We start from the raw sequence: 16,616 nt of genomic DNA, 5'->3' as shown, positions 1-16,616 counted from the left end.
AGTACTAAAAAATGCCCCCAAAAAAGCAGGATTGGAATCCCATCCTGGCGCACCATCCCCTCTGGACCCTAAAATCTACTTTTTTAAGCAGTGTGCAGTAAGGCGATGCCGAACTCTGCTCCGACGCTCCTAACTCCATCCGGTCTCCGGCAAAATGGCGTCTTTGCCAAAAGGGGAACACCATTAGTGCTGCACCTCCGTCAACTTCCAGTCTACGGCAAGATGGCACCGCGCACCGGAGCAGAGAGGAGCCGGAGCAAGACGGCGCTGTCGTCTCACAGCGAATCTGTAAAAGAAAAAGAGATTAAGGTAAATGAAGAGGGATGTGGGAGCGTCCTGCTCACACAAGGACTCCTTTGTTAGCAGGGCGCCTTTATAGGCGATGGGAGGTACTTAGTGATTTTTATTTAGTTTTTCATTAAAAAACAGTCCTATTAGCTCACAGGGGTGGAGACACCCCACATTGTGCTGCTGAGGGACGCTAGGGAAACAGTTATTTTTCTTTCAACAAGTTTGTTTTGGTGGGGGGTCAGTTGCTGAGACTTCCACGAATTGCTAGAATGAGGGGGCAGAAGTGAGAGCCTGCACGAGCTGTGCCCGCTCATCTTCACAGTGCTGTTTCTAGTAGACTTAGTCAGCTGATCAGTGTAGTTGTTGTTACTCAGATCTCCACAGAACTGATATTGATGGTCTGGTCTATCCTATCTGGTCTTCCTATCTCCTTTTACATGTCATGGAAAATCCCATATGTAACTTGGTGTGAATGATGCATTGGAGAAGCATCATAAAATTAAAAACTAATCCTAGGCCAAAGCCTATTAAAAATGTCTTTGCTTCTCTTGTAACAATGTCACATTGTTTTCTTAATACTTTTAACAACATCCAACTTCTTCTATATACAGTATTAACTAAACTACATAATCTGTGTATACATTGGAAGACATGGTTTCATTTCCAAGATTGCCAAACTACCTTTAGGCAGAATATTTATGTTTTAGTATTGATAAATTACAATAGGCAGCTATGTTCACACACTGTAGATTTAAAGGATAAAACTGCAGTAAAACAGGTATAAAAAGCTAATTCCATTAGAATTACTACAGTTTTTTATACAATGATGCAGTGACAGCTGTTTTTCCCTTAGACCTTGATGCAACACAATAGATACAAGTAGATAAAAACTGCCACTTTTTATACCTATTTTATAGCTGTTTATTTTACAATGTGTGAACTTAGCCTAACAGTTTTTCTTATAGTTTATAATGTATATTACATATCTATAAGTTGTAAAACCATTCCTATTGTATTTGCACAGATTGAAATAGACAATGGAGATGAACTGACTTCAGATTTTCTCTATGATGAAGTTCACCCAAAGCAGCATGCACACAAGCAAAATTTTGCAAAGCCCAAAGGTCCAGCAGGAAAGAGGGGCATCAGACGGCTCATCAGGGGTCCTGCAGAAGCTGAAAAAGCCAATGACTAGAACAATGCAGCTCATGTGTGCAATAGTGAAACAATCCATCCCAGGGTTCACCTATGCACACAATAAGTGTTTTCAGTTTGTCATTCCTCCACTCCTAGTCACTTTCTCTCCTGTCCTGAAGTATTTTTATGGCTTGTCCAGTGTTAAGTACACTTGTCCATTAAAAACAAAACTGGCCACCACCAAAAGAAGTAGGAGCATTAGACGTTTGTGGTATGCACAAAATAATGGTAAATTGAAACTATTACTAATATATATGTATATACGACAATTATGTGTTCTGTAAGATGAAAAGATCTACTCATTTAGTTAAGAGTAGATTGTGCACTAGACAACCTATTTTCCACATCAAGGTATGGTTTGTCGTGGGACAGTACCAAGCAACACATTCATCCTTTCAGATTTTTGTAATATACTTTCTAAAAAACACTATATTTTGCATTGGTAATATCTGAGCAATATACATATTGCTTGAACCATAAATTACACTAAGCAAACACATGGGCAGCTCCTTTGTGGATTATATGCATCTATGTCTCACTGTAACTTGTGTACAGTGTTCTACCTGAATCTATATACCCTAAGAAGGCTGAACCACTGGCACTTACTAAATCCCTCTCTAGAGATATGTAGTGGTTTCTGGACAGAAATATACAGACGTCAGTCATTGTAGAGCATATCCAGACCATTTCTGGATTGTAATGACGTAATTATTGTAATTTGCCCACTACACCAGTAAAGGCTCTAAGCTTTCAATGTCAAAAAGAACTAATGGCAATAAAATGTTTCTTCAGAAGGGAAATATTAATGTTAATTTACTTGAGTTTAGCAAGTGCTTATAGTGCTCCTTGTTATTGGAAGGAATTGTTCATTTTCTTTGTATTTAGGGACATTTTGTTCTGCTGCAGACTCATGAGTAAACATTGTTGCTTTTTGTTTGTAAATCAGTAAGATAGAGCAGTCCGGCACTGCGGCAAGCAGGAGGAACAAAGTTCAGGGATGCTATAGTATATTGCTCAAGAAGTGTGTGGCGGTGCTCTGACACAAAGTAAAGTCAATATATATTAAAAGCAGCTTCAAGAGGAGAATAGTCGGCAACTCGCCACTCAACTTCTTTCGTCTTTATTATACAAAATACTCAGTACATGCATAGAAGAGGGATAAGTGATGGGGGTACAGACAAGGCAACAGGCTCCGTTTCGCACTGCCAAGTGCTTCTTCCAGCCAAAGAACTTGCCAGTGCGAAACAGAGCCTGTTGCCTTGTCTGTACTCCCCATCACTTATCCCTCTCTTATGCATGTACTGTATTTTGTATAATAAAGACAGAAGATACAAGCTTCTCTTGAAGCTGCGTTTGCTTTTTGTTTGTACTATGCAATCTTATGAATAGAGCAATATGACCTTTTACAATGAAATTCAGATAAATGGGATTCACTATATGACCTGTTAAAGGGGTTCTCCGTCAGAAAACATCTTATCCCCTATCTCTGCGGCACCCCAGTCATTCGGTACATGGAGCAAACTCCGCTCCATGCCGGATGACTGGCGACAACCACCACATCTCCTCCATTCATGTCTATGGGAGGAGGCGTGACTGCTAGTACATAGCCGTCTCGCCTTCTCCCATAGACATGAATAGAGGGGGCGTGGTGTGAAGTCATGAAGCTCCAAGCTTCCGTGTTCCGGACGCATAGGGGATAAGATGTTTTCCGGCGGAGTACCCCTTTAAGGGACATTTCAGGTACTAGAGTGGGCACTGGGTATATTTTTTTTACTTGATGCTTTATAGCAATTTTCCACTTTTGTATAAAGAAATGTAGCCATCTTTTATAGTTCTATCTACGCACACTTTATACATATCAGTGACTTGTTCTTTGTCACATCAGGATACAGCTTTTGTTTTACACTTACCCTGTAGACCTATAATGGGTAGGCCATATTTGCAGACTCCTAAATATGCAAATGAAGTGTTGTTTTTTCTCTTAATCTTTTACTATGCATTTTTAATCAATTTCCTTCAAGGCCTTGAGATTTTTTTGGAACCAAAGATTATTCTATTGTTGAAACAGAATTACATTGCAAGGGGAAATTGGGTTACAATGATATTCTGCCATGTCACAGATAGATGTGAGATTTTCACAGTAAAAAGGTCTCTTATCTCACTGACTGACCAAAAGACAGGACTCTGAATCCCTTCAAAGGCTATCATACAAGGAGATTGTCTGCAGAATGGGCTGATATTGCCTTATACAGCTGATGAACAAGCAAACGCTGGTCTATTTTCCTGGTCTAGTTAAAGGAGAACTCCAGAATATAAAAATTGTCCTCCATACTGCCGGCAGTAAAAAAAAAAATAACTAAGATGTACATACCTTCCTCTGCTCCCCCGGGGCCTCGGGTAACCAGCTCTGGTCTCCGCAGCATTCCTCTTCCTGGTGGTCAGTGAGTCATACTGCGCTCAGCCAATCACCGGCCGCAGCAAAGTCCCGACTCGGCCGGCCATAGGCAGCAGGTGCCGGTGTAGTGAAGAACTTTGTGTCTTGAAGCGTTCTCACACTGCCGCTCAGCCTATCGCCGGCCGAGTCGGGACTTCGCTGCGGAAGGTGATTATCTGAGCGCAGTATGACTCGCCGACCACCAGGAAGCGGAGGAAGGTATGTACATCTTTATTTTTTTACTGCCAGCAGTATGGGGGCCAATTTTTATATTCTGTAGTCCTCCTTTAATCTGCTGCTGATCTCCCTGTGCACAAATGAACCAGGGCTATACAGAGGATGTGCCGCCTACAGTAACGTATTAACTGGGCTGCACATTTGATTAGTGTTGTGAAGGCTCCGCAAACGTGCAGCCCATGAAAACCATCACTTTTGGTGACACATCCTCTGTGTACACTAATAATGTGCGGCTGATAGCAGTAATTTATATGGCCGCACAAAATATGTGATCAGCTGACAAACCAGCAAATGTTGAATGCTGCCCGATAATCTACCTGTGTAAAAGAGCCTTCAGTCACTGTGGGCATACTGCCATTAATTGCGCCTTTGTTTTAGATATTGGGTCAGGTTTCCAATAACGAAACTGTGCAGCTCTAAAGGGAACTAATTCATTCTGTAAATCATGGAAATCTGTGGTTAAACCTTGTCATTATTTCACATGCATTTATGACATCAGATGATTTGGACAGAATTTCCCCTGTTAGAGGTAACCCATCACCACAGGTTCATCAGGATGGTCTCCAGTGGCTTCTGCCCGGCCAGCCGTGATTGCTAGGTCTCTTGCTAAACAGTGAGAAGCCACCAGGGACTGCGCCAATGACTCATTTTTAAGGCAGCATGAAAGTGACGGCAGGTTACCTTTAACATCTTCCATAACTCAGTTGAAAAAAAACAAAGGCTTTTGATTATGTTTAGCAATAGCAAAAAATGTACACATTTTTAAGTCTTTAATAAAGGACCCTTTTCTATGCTTCAAAGCTGGGATTTGGATGTAATTTGTCTGTTTTGCTGCCTACAAAATGTTTTATTGAAATGGTATGTTTTACGATCCTACCTGATTGTGCAACTTTATAATAGAATATTGCTTTTTTTAATTAATTTTGTTCGACCTGTATGTATGATTATGGAATGATATGAAGAAAAGAAAAATCTACCCAGAGTATTTGTGAATAAACATCCTAAAAGCATAAATATCTACTTGTTTGCTTCTTTATAGGTATGCTTACCTATTTTTTTTTTTCCGAAAAAGTTTGGTTTGCACCGAATAGGATCTTCTGGAACCAGATGCAATGGCTTTTTTTTTTTCTCAAGTGTCCCAAATATTCTCCCTTTTTGGTAAAATAGTGCAGAAGGAATCTTCACAGGATAGGGGATAAGTGTCTGATCGCTGGGACAATCTTCTATATTTCGTTTCACAAACTTTACCACAAAATCTACAGCGAGGCAAGAAAAAAGTTTGTGGGGTATAATTGAAAAGTAATTTTGCTTTTTTTTTCGGGGGGGGGGGGGGGGTTCGTTTCTATGCAGCGATTTATTTTACTACGTCAAAAATTTTTAAACTTTTTGTAAGAAAATGAGTATGCCTGAACTTGTCCACTTCTCCATATATAGGGTTATATGAGCCCTCATTTTATGTACCGTGATCTGTATGTTTTTATCTGTACTTTTTGTTATTTATGACACTTTTTGATCGTTTTTAATTCTTTTTTAAGGGTATCGTGAAGTAGTGTACTTTTTTACATTTATACCATTTTTCTGCACACAGACACCAATAATGTTTGTTTACAGGCTGCCTGTATAATTGGATGACTGATTGGACGGCACTGAGGCAGGTAGGGACCTCTTGGCTGTTATCACAGCTGTGGTCCCTATGAGCTTCCCCGAACCCACCGGCACCAGGAATTTGGACTTTTAGATCTAAATGGTTAAAGGGGTTATCCACCATAAGGTGATTTTAGTATGTAGCTGGCAGGCAGTAATGGACATGCTTAGGAAGGATCTGCGCTTGTCTTGGGGCTAAGTGGCTATGTTGTGACATTACCATAACACAGTGGCTAGCTTTCTCTGAACTTGTATTTCCTGTTTGACTTTTCTTTTTTTGACTACAAATCCCACAATTTCATTTTCCTTCCTCCCACACATCAGCCATCCCACCCATTGAAGCATAAATGAGCTGCATCCATTCAAAAAGACCTGTGGTTTTCAATCAGGGTGCCTACAGCTGTTGCAGATTGATCCCTCTCCCACCAAGCGATCCCTCCACCCGTTGAAGCAGACAGGCTCCCTGTCATCAGCTGAATAGTGAGTCAGGACTCGGCCGCATTGCAACCTGGGAAAAATCTGAGACAACAGTCAGAATTGTGAGAAAACCGTCACACACAGGTACAGACACTATTTTATGAACTACACTAACTTTACAGCCCCTGTAGTATAGTCAAATAAAAAAAATTCCTGGAATACACCTTTAACCTGTTGGGGACGAAGGGCGTATGCATACGCCCTTGCGTCCTGGTACTTAAGGACGAAGGGCGTATCCATACGCCCGTGGGAATTTCGGTCCCCGCCGGGCGGGGACCGGGCCGGGGTGACTGCTGATATCTATCAGCAGGCACCCGTGCAAATGCCCAGGGGGGTCATTAGACCCCCCCATGTCGGCGATCGGCGCAAATCGCAAGTGAATTCACACTTGCGATTTGCGCCGATTCCGGGTCATTACGGGTCTATGGTGACCCGGAATAGAAGGGGGATCGCGGGTGTCTAAGACACCCACAATCCCCCTGTAGTGATAGGAGTGAGGTGGCAGAGGTGCCACCCCTCCTATCCCTGCTATTGGTGGTCTAGACGCGACCACCAATAGCAGATCAGGGGCGGAGGGCTTTACTTTAGTTTTCCCCGTCCTGCCCTCCCACAATAGGCGGGGCAGAACGGGGAAAATGAAGAGGAGTGGCGCCGGAGTCCACTTACCCCTCCGGAGCGACGGCGATTGGCGGGCGGCGACTGAGATCTGCGGCGGCGTGCGGCAGAAGAGGACGGCTCCCGGATGCGACGGAAGCCGGTGAGTAGTTGCATAGCAACATCTAGAGGGCTACATTCTGAGACCACTATAGTGGTCTCTAAACTGTAGCCCTCCAGATGTTGCAAAACTACAACTCCCAGCATGCCCAGACAGCTGTTTGCTGTGTGGGCATGCTGGAATTTGTAGTTTTGCAACAGCTGGAGGTCTGCAGTTTAGAGACCACTGCACAGTGATCTCTATACTGCCCTCTAGATCTTGCAAAACTACAACTCCTAGCTTGCCCACACAGCTGTTTGCTGTCTGGGCATGCTGGGAGTTGTAGATTTGCAACATCTGGAGGTCCACAGTTTGGAGATCACTGTTCAGTGGTCTCTAAATTGTAGCACTCCAGATGTTACAAAACTACAAATTCCAGCATGCCCACACAGCAAACAGCTGTCTCGGCATGCTGGGAGTTGTAGTTGCGTACCTCCAGCTGTTGCATAACTACATCTCCCAGCATGCCCTTCTGTGATCAGTCATGCTGGGAATTGTAGTTTTGCAACAGCTGGAGGCACACTGGTTGGAAAATACTGAGTTAGGTAACAGAATCTAACTCAGTATTTTTCAACCAGTGTGCCTCCAGCTGTTTCAAAACTACAACTCCCAGCATGTACTGACAGACCGTGCATGCTGGGAGTTGTAGTTTTGAAACAGCTGGAGGTTCCCCCCCATGAGAACGTACAGGGTACATTCACACGGGCGGGTTTACAGCAAGTTTCCTGCTTCAAGTATGAGCTGCGGCAAATTTTTGCCGCAGCGCAAATTCCTAGCGGGAAACTCGCCGTAACCCGCCAGTTTGAATGTACCCTAAAAACACTTCAGTACACTACACTAACACCTAATAAAGAGTAAAACACTACATATACACCCCTTACACTGTCCCCCCCCCCCACCTATAAAAATGAAAAACGTATTGTACGGCAGTGTTTCCAAAACGGAGCCTCCAGCTGTTGCACAACAACAACTCCCAGCATTTCCGGACAGCCACTGACTGTCCAGGCATGCTGGGAGTTTAGCAACAGCTGGAGGCACCCTGTTTGGGAATCACTGGCGTAGAATACCCCTATGTCCACCCCTGTGCAATCCCTAATTTAGTCCTCAAATGCGCATGGTGCTCTCACTTTGGAGCCCTGTCGTATTTCAAGGCAACAGTTTAGGGCCACATATGGGGTATAGCCGTACTCAAATTTTGGGGGGGGGGGGGGGGTTTCTACTTTTACCCCTTATGAAAAGGAAAAGTTGGGGTCTACACCAGCATGTTAGTGTAATTTTTTATTTTTTTTTTTTACACTAACATGTTGGTGTTGCCCTTTACTTTTTATTTTCACAAGAGGTAAAAGGAAAAAAAGACCCCCAAAATTTGGAACGCAATTTCTCCTGAGTACGGAAATACCCCATATGTGGGCATAAAATGCTCTGCGGACGCACAACAAGGCTCAGGAGTGAGAGCGCACTATGTACATTTGAGGCCTAAATTGGTGATTTGCACAGGGGTGGCTGATTTTACAGCGGTTCTGACATAAACCCCAAAAAATAAATACCCACATGTGACCCCATTTTGTAAACTACACCCCTCACGGAATGTAATAAGGGGTACAGTGAGCATTTACGCCCCACAGGTGTCTGACAGATTTTTGGAACAGTGGTCCGTGAAAATGAAAAATGTAATTTTTTTGTTTGCACAGCCCACTGTTCCAAAGATCTGTCAAACGCCAGTAGGGAGTAAATGCTCACTGTACCCCTTATTACATTCCGTGAGGGGTGTAGTTTCCAAAATGGGGTCACATGTGGGGGGGGGGGTCCACTGTTCTGGCACCACGGGGGGCTTTGTAAATGCACATGGCCCCCGACTTCCATTCCAAACAAATTATCTCTCTAAAAGCTCAATGGCGCTCCTTCTCATCTGAGCGTTGTAGTTCGCTCGCAGTGCACTTGACGTTCCAAACATGGGGTATTTCCATACTCAGAAGAAATGGGGTTACAAATTTTGGGGGGCATTTTCTCCTATTACCCTTTGTAAAAAAGTAAAATTTGGGGAAAAACCTGCATTTTAGTGGAAAAATATTTTTTTTCATTTACACATCCGACTTTAACAAAAAGTTGTCAAACACCTGTGGGGTGTAAAGGCTCACCGTACCACTTGTTACGTTCCTTGAGGGGTGTCGTTTCCATAATAGTGTGCAATGTGGGGTTTTTTGCTGTCCTGGCACCATAGGGGCTTCCTAAATGTGACATGCCCCCCAAAAACCATTTCAGAAAAACTCACTCTCCTAAATCCCATTGTCGCTCCTTCCCTTCTGAGCCCTCTAGTGCACCCGCCGAACACTTAACATACACATATGAGGTATTTTCTTACTCGAGAGAAATTGGGTTACAAATTTTGAGAGGATTTTTTTCCTTTTACCCCTTGTAAAAATTCAAAAACTGGGTCTACAAGAACATGCCAGTGTAAAAAAATGAAGATTTAGAAATTTCTCCTTCACTTTGCTGCTATTCCTGTTAAACACCTAAAGGGTTAACACACTGACTGAATGTCATTTTGAATACTTTGAGGGGTGCAGTTTTTATAATGGGGTCATTTATGGGGTATTTCTAACCAGAAGACCCTTCAAATCCACTTCAAACCTGAACTGGTCCCTGAAAAATTCCAATTTTTAAAATTTTGCGAAAAATTGGAAAATTGTTGCGGAACTTTGAAGCCCTCTGATGTCTTCCAAAAGAAAAAACTCATCAATTTTCTGATGCAAACATAAAGTAGACATATTGTATATGTGAATCAATGTATAATTTATTTGGAATCTCTATATTCCTTATATGCAGAGAGCTTCAAAGTTAGAAAAATGCAAAATTTTCAAATTTTTCATGAAATTTTTGAATTTTTCACCAAGAAAGGATGCAAGTATTGCCGAAAATTTACCACTAACATAAAGTAGAATATGTCACGAAAAAACAATCTCGGAATCAAATTTATAAGTAAAAGCATCTCAGAGTTATCAATGCTTAAAGTGACAGTGGTCAGATTTGCAAAAAATGCTCCCGTCCTTAGGGTCATAATGGGCTCCGTCCCCAAGGGGTTAATGCCAGGCATTAGAGATGAGCGAAGTTACAGTAATTTGATTCGTCACAAACTTCTCGGCTCAGCGGTTGCTGACTTTAGCCTGCATAAATGAGTTCAGCTTTCAGGTGCTCCGGTGGGCTGGAAAAGGTGGATACATTCCTAGGAGAGAGTCTCCAGCCCACCGGAGCGCCTGAAAGCTGAACTAATTTATACAGGCTAAAGTCAGCAACCGCCGAGCCTCGAGGTTGGTGACGAATCAAATTACTGTAACTTCTCTCATCTCTACCAGGCAAAGCAGCTTTTCCAACAGTCTATAAAGTGAGCGCATCTAATCGCGTTAATATATTCCTGCCAATTATGTAACTGTCATAGGGAGGGAAAGGGTTAAATTACTATACCTTGGGTATATTTGAAAATGCAATAAGACACATAGCATTTACATATATTAAATTCTAGTTTTATTATACAATATTTTTTTTTAAATAAAAATTTTTTATGAAAAATGGGGAAACTGGGCTTATTGACCTCAGCAGCTGCTATGACCACTGCTCTAGTTTCCTTTATCCTAGATTCTGTACAATCCCAAAGGTGTTCCCACTAGATTTCTCTGAGGGACTCTTTATTAATGTTCTACCTCCAGATTCTTGAAAAGAGTAATAGTTTATTGAAATAAAAATAGGTCAAATACATGGACACCCAATATATGTAGCATGAATCAGGAACCATAATGGATGCTGGCAATATTTTCCAAATCTTGCAGGACCTGCAGAATGAAACATGATATTGTAGGTCAGCCGTGTATACATAAATATACAGATGATACAGTATTCATTGAGTAGGATAGATACCGTGTTAATGTTTGGCCTCTTATTTTTCATTTGGTTCAAGCACTGACAAGAAACGCAGTACATTTTCTCAATTACATGGTGCTGGACGTCTTTCATCTTTTTATCCACATATTCCGCAAGAGTTTTTTCTTCTTCCTCAATTTCTTCTGTGATGTCAAGCTAAGAAAAGAAACCATTTACAACATGTAGACTAGTCAGCTGGTATACAGTGTGTGAAGAAGACATAGTAGTGAAAAGTATAACACAGTTGGCATTGCCTCCTTAGGTAAGGCCATACGTACCGTATTTTTCGCCGTATAAGACGCACTTTTTCTTCCCCAAAACTGGGGGGGGGGGGAATTGGTGCGTCTTATACGGCGAATACACACCTATTGCGGCGGTCCCTGCGGCCATCAACAGCCGGGACCCGCGGCTAATACAGGACATCACCGATCGCGGTGATGCCCTGTATTAACCCTTTAGATGCGGCGATTAAATCTGAAGCGAAAGTGACATAACCCGACTGCTCAGTCGGGCTGTTGAGGACCGCCGTGGTGAAATCGTGGCGTCCCGAACAGCTTACAGGACACCGGGAAGGACCTTACTTGCCTCCTCGGTGTCTGCTCCGTGCCGGGATCCCCTGCATGGCCGGCGCTCTCCTTCGACGTCATCACGTCGCCGTGCACGCTGTCCCGTCATCCAATAGGAGCGGCGTGCGTAGCGACGTGATGACGGAGAGCGTGGATCCCGGGAAAGAAGACGTCCTGAGCGTCGGGGACACCACGGGGATGCGGCAACAGCGATGGAGCGACATCCAGGGCAGCGGTGACGGGTCCGGAGCGGCGGGGACACGTGAGTATTACCTCCTATACCAGTGGTCTTCAACCTGCGGACCTCCAGATGTTGCAACACTACAACTCCCAGCATGCCCGGACAGCCAACGGCTGTCCGGGCATGCTGGGAGTTGTAGTTTTGCAACATCTGGAGGCCCGCAGGTTGAAGACCACTGTTGGGTTTAGAATCTTTTTTCTCTAGATTTTTCACCTTAAAAATTGGATTCGTCTTATATGCCAGTGTGTCCTATAGGGCGAAAAATACTGGTAATTTCTTTGTAAGGTCCAGAATGTAAAAAATTTAGATGTTATGGAAACTGGGATATTTAACGGAAATGGACTAAGAATGTTTATGATTTGGTAGTCATTCTGTTTTATTTATTCAAGAAAGCAACATCGCTTTTTTCAGTTGTGTAGGAATTTAGCTGATAAATGGGGTTGCTGGGATTTAGAGCCTTAGAAATCTGATAATGATGGCCTATCCTAAAGATAGGCTGTAAACTGAGTCTATTCAAAGCTTTATAACATATCAAAAAATAGAGTTTTGTAGACAAAGAAGCAAACTCACATTGAGGCATAATAGACATCCTGCCTGAGATCAGAACAATTAGTATGCCTATTTTTCCTGGAAACAATTCCTGTTTTGTCCATACACAGTGTCAAGTATTTAACCCCTTAAGGACTGAGCCTTTTTTCACCTTAAGGACTCGGCCATTTTTTGCAAATCTGACCACTGTCACTTTAAACATTAATAACTCTGGAATGCTTTTAGTTATCATTCTGATTCCGAGATTGTTTTTTCGTGACATATTCTACTTTAACGTAGTGGTAAAAATTTTTGGTAACTTGCATCCTTTCTTGGTGAAAAATCCCAAAAGTTTATGAAAAATTTGAAAATTGAAGCTCTCTGCTTGTAAGGAAAATGGATATTCCAAATAATTTTTTTTTTTATTCACATATACAATATGTCTACTTTATATTTGCATCATAAAATTGATGAGTTTTTACTTTTGGAAGACACCAGAGGGCTTCAAAGTTCCGCAGCAATTTTCCAATTTTTCACAAAATTTTGAAACTCGCTTTTTTTCAGGGACCAGTTCAGGTTTGAAGTGGATTTGAAGGGTCTTCATATTAGAAATACCCCATAAATGACCCCTTTATAAAAACTGCACCCCCGAAAGTATTCAAAATGACATTCAGTAAGCGTTTTAACCCTTTACGGGTTTCACAGGAATAGCAGCAAAGTGAAGGAGAAAATTCACAATCTTCATTTTTTACACTTGCATGTTCTTGTAGACCCAATTTTTTAATTTTTGCAAGGGGTAAAAAGGAGAAAATTTATACTTGAATTTGAAACCCAATTTCTCTCGAGTAAGGACATACCTCATATGTCTATGTAAAGTGTTCGGCGGGCGCAGTAGAGGGCTCAGAAGGGAAGGAGCGTCAAATGTTTTTTTTTTTTTTTTTAGGAAGCCCCTATGGTGCCAGAACAGCAAAAAAAAAACACATGGCATACCATTTTGGAAACTAGACCCCTCGGGGAACGTAACAAGGGGTAATGTGAACCTTAATACCCCACAGGTGATTCACGACTTTTGCATATGTAAAAAAAAATATATATATTTTTTTACCTAAAATGCTTGGTTTCCCTAAAGTTTTACATTTTTAAAAAGGGTAATAGCACAAAATACCCCCCAAAATTTGAAGCCCAATTTCTCCCAATTCAGAAAACACCCCATATGGGGGTGAAAAGTGCTCTGTTGGCGCACTACAGGTCTCAGAAGAGAAGGAGTCACATTTGGCTTTTTGAAAGCAAATTTTGCTCTGGCGGCATGCCGCATTTAGGAAGCCCCTATGGTGCCAGGACAGAAAAAAAAACCACATGGTATACCATTTTGGAAACTAAAGCCCTCGGGGAATGTAACAAGGGGTTAAGTGAACCTTAATACCCCACAGGCATTTCACGACTATTGCATATGTAAAAAAAATAAAAAAAATTTACCTAAAATGCTTCTTTTCCCAAAAACTTTACATTTTTAAAAAGGGTAAAAGCAGAAAATACCCCCCAAAATTTGAAGCCCAATTTCTCCCGAGTACGGCGATACCCCATATGTGACCCTTAACTGTTGCCTTGAAATACGACAGGGCTCCAAAGTGAGAGCGCCATGAGCATTTGAGGCCTAAATTAGGGATTGCATAGGGGTGGACATAGGGGTATTCTACGCCAGTGATTCCCAAACAGGGTGCCTCCAGCTGTTGCAAAACTCCCAGCATGCCTGGACAGTCAACGGCTGTCCGACAATACTGAGAGTTGTTGTTTTGCAACAGCTGGAGGCTCCGTTTTGGAAACCGTGGCGTACCAGACGTTTTTCATTTTTATTGGGGAGGGGGGCTGTGTAGGGGTATGTGTAGTGTTTTTTTTACTTTTTATTTTATTTTGTGTTAGTGTAGTGTTTTTAGGGTACAGTCGCACGGGCGGGGGTTCACAGTAGTTTCTCGCTGGCAGTTTGAGCTGTTGCAGAAAATTTGCTGCAGCTCAAACTTGCAGCCCGATACTTACTGTAAACCTCCGCCCATGTGAGTGTACCCTGTACATTCACATTGGGGGGGGGGGAGAAACATCCAGCTGTTGCACAACTATAACTCCCAGCATGCGCTGACAGACTGTACATGCTGAGAGTTTGTTTTGCAACAGCTGTAGGCACACTGGTTATGTATCACGGAGTTTGTGACCTTACTCAGTGTTTCAAAACCAGTGTGCCTCCAGCTGTTGCAAAACTACAACTCCCAGCATGTACGGTGCATGGTGTAAGGTGACTGCTGGGAGTTGTAGTTTGCAACAGCTGGAGGCACACCGGTCGTAAAACACTGAGTTGGGTAAAAAAAAAAAACTCTAAGTTTCACAACCAGTGTGCCTTCAGCTGTTGCAAAACTACAACTCTCAGCAGTCACCGACAGCCAACGGGCATGCTGGGAGTTGTAGTTATGCAACCAGCAGATGCACCACTACAACTCCTAGCATGCACTTTAGCTGTTTGTGCAAGCTTGGAGTTGTAGTTATACAACAGCTGAAGGTACACTTTTCCATAGAAAAAATGTGCCTCCAGCTGTTGCAAAACCATAAGTCCCAGCATGCCCATAAGGGAATGCTGGGAGTTGTGGTGGTCTGCTTCCTGCTGTTGCATAACTACAGCTCCCAGCATGCCCTTTTTGCATGCTGGGAGCTGTTGCTAAGCAACAGAAGGAGGCTGTAACTCACCTCCTGCTGCTGCTCCATCGCAGGCTGTCCCTCGCCGCCGCCGTCACTCCTGGGGCCCCGATCCCAACATGGACGCCGGGGATCGGGGTCCCCAGCACCCGGGGTCGTCTTCCTGCACCGTCTTCCTCCGGAAGAGGGGCGGAGCGGGTGCGGGAGTGACACCCGCAGCAGGCGCCCTGATTGGTCGGCCAGTAATCCGGCCGACGAATCAGGGTGATCATGAGGTGGCACCAGTGCCACCTCACCCCTGCAGGCTCTGGCTGTTCGGGGCCGTCAGAGACGGCCCCGAACAGCCAGTAATTCCGGGTCACTGGAGACCCGATTGACCCGGAATCGCCGAAGATCGCTGGACTGAATTGTCCAGCGATCTGCGGATATCGCCGACATGGGGGGACATAATGACCCCCCTGGGCGATATGCCAGGATGCCTGCTGAAAGATTTCAGCAGGCATCCGGCTCCGGTCCCCAACCGGCTAGCGGTGGGGACCGGAATTCCCACGGGCATATGGATACGCCCTGCGTCCTTAAGGACTCGGAATGCAGGGCGTATCCATACGCCCTGCGTCCTTAAGAGGTTAACGTGTACCTGTCGTTAACAAAAACGTTTATCATTTAGACAATTAAAACATTTTGTATATTTTTGGGTGAAAAAAATGCCGTCCCTGCAGCTTTTGCCTGTGTGTCTCTGTGAGGAGACCAAATACAGGAAGTGAGGGCAGGAGAAGCAGGGCTCTGTGCAGACTCCTGGCTTGTCAATCTGTGTCTCTGTGAGGAGACCAAATACAGGAAGTGAGGGCAGGAGAAGCAGGGCTCTGTGCAGACTCCTGGCTTGTCAATCTGTGTCTCTGTGAGGAAACCAAATACACACAGGCAATAGCTGCAGGAATGAAAATGTACACATTTGAAACCAATGAATATTACAAATATACATATGCTATTTTCTACATTATATAAAAAGCTTTTTGCTGATGGCAGGTACACTTTAGGCTATGTGCCCATACCAGGCATGGCCCACTGGCAGAATTGGTGGTGTATCTGGGAAAATAAACATCCTCTTTCTAACCTCCAACAACCCATGTAACCCTATAGATGCTAGGACAACTTCTACACTTGACATACACAAATAGAATAATAAAATAAAAATAGCACTTTACACTCATGGTCGCCCCCCATGCAATGTTGTAAAGTCTACATTATAGGTATGTTTGTGGCTAAAAGCCTACCCAAGCAGAGCACAGAGAACACAACACCAATTAAGGGGTATCCTGGCTTTATACTTCTTATCCCCTATTCAAAGCACAGGGGATAAGATGTATGATTGCAGGGATCCAGCCGCTGGGGACCCTGGGCGATCTCTGTGCAGCCCCGGGCATTCTGTGCTGAGTGCTGCCTCAGAGAGAGAAACATGACGGCGGGACCCGTGATCATGCATCTTATCCCTGGTCCTTTGGATAGGGGATAAGATGCATGAAGCCAAAATACCCCTTTAATAAGAAAGGGTATTAGGAGTCTATGCGTGAGATTTAATCAAAACTTGTGTAGGAGAGGTGCAGTTGCCCATAGCAACCAGATTGCTTTTTTTTCATTTTTAAAAAGGCC

At 43.4% G+C, this 16,616-nt stretch overlaps 2 protein-coding genes across 5 annotated transcripts in view; one reads left to right on the top strand and one right to left on the bottom strand.

Annotated features, from left to right (window-relative positions):
* TWF1 (twinfilin actin binding protein 1) overlaps window positions 1-2,640 on the top strand; it is a 100,608-nt gene extending 97,968 nt beyond the window's left edge. For all 4 annotated transcript variants that reach the window (XM_056573973.1, XM_056573976.1, XM_056573974.1 and 1 more), the window contains one exon: window positions 1,316-2,640. In XM_056573973.1, the coding sequence (XP_056429948.1) occupies window positions 1,316-1,486 (171 nt within the window). In that variant the 3' untranslated portion in view covers window positions 1,487-2,640. The remainder of the gene's footprint in view (window positions 1-1,315) is intronic.
* A 7,896-nt stretch (window positions 2,641-10,536) lies between these two features.
* IRAK4 (interleukin 1 receptor associated kinase 4) overlaps window positions 10,537-16,616 on the bottom strand; it is a 32,113-nt gene continuing 26,033 nt past the window's right edge. Inside the window, exons 11-12 of the mRNA XM_056573966.1 lie at window positions 10,947-11,105; window positions 10,537-10,861 (exon numbers count right to left, since the gene is read on the bottom strand). Of these exons, the coding sequence (XP_056429941.1) occupies window positions 10,814-10,861; window positions 10,947-11,105 (207 nt within the window). The 3' untranslated portion in view covers window positions 10,537-10,813. The remainder of the gene's footprint in view (window positions 10,862-10,946; window positions 11,106-16,616) is intronic.

This window comes from Hyla sarda, chromosome 4 (genome assembly GCF_029499605.1).
Source record: "Hyla sarda isolate aHylSar1 chromosome 4, aHylSar1.hap1, whole genome shotgun sequence".
Lineage (NCBI taxonomy): Eukaryota > Metazoa > Chordata > Amphibia > Anura > Hylidae > Hyla > Hyla sarda.
Note: the sequence above shows the minus strand (reverse complement) of the source record. Positions and strands in the feature narration are given on the sequence as shown.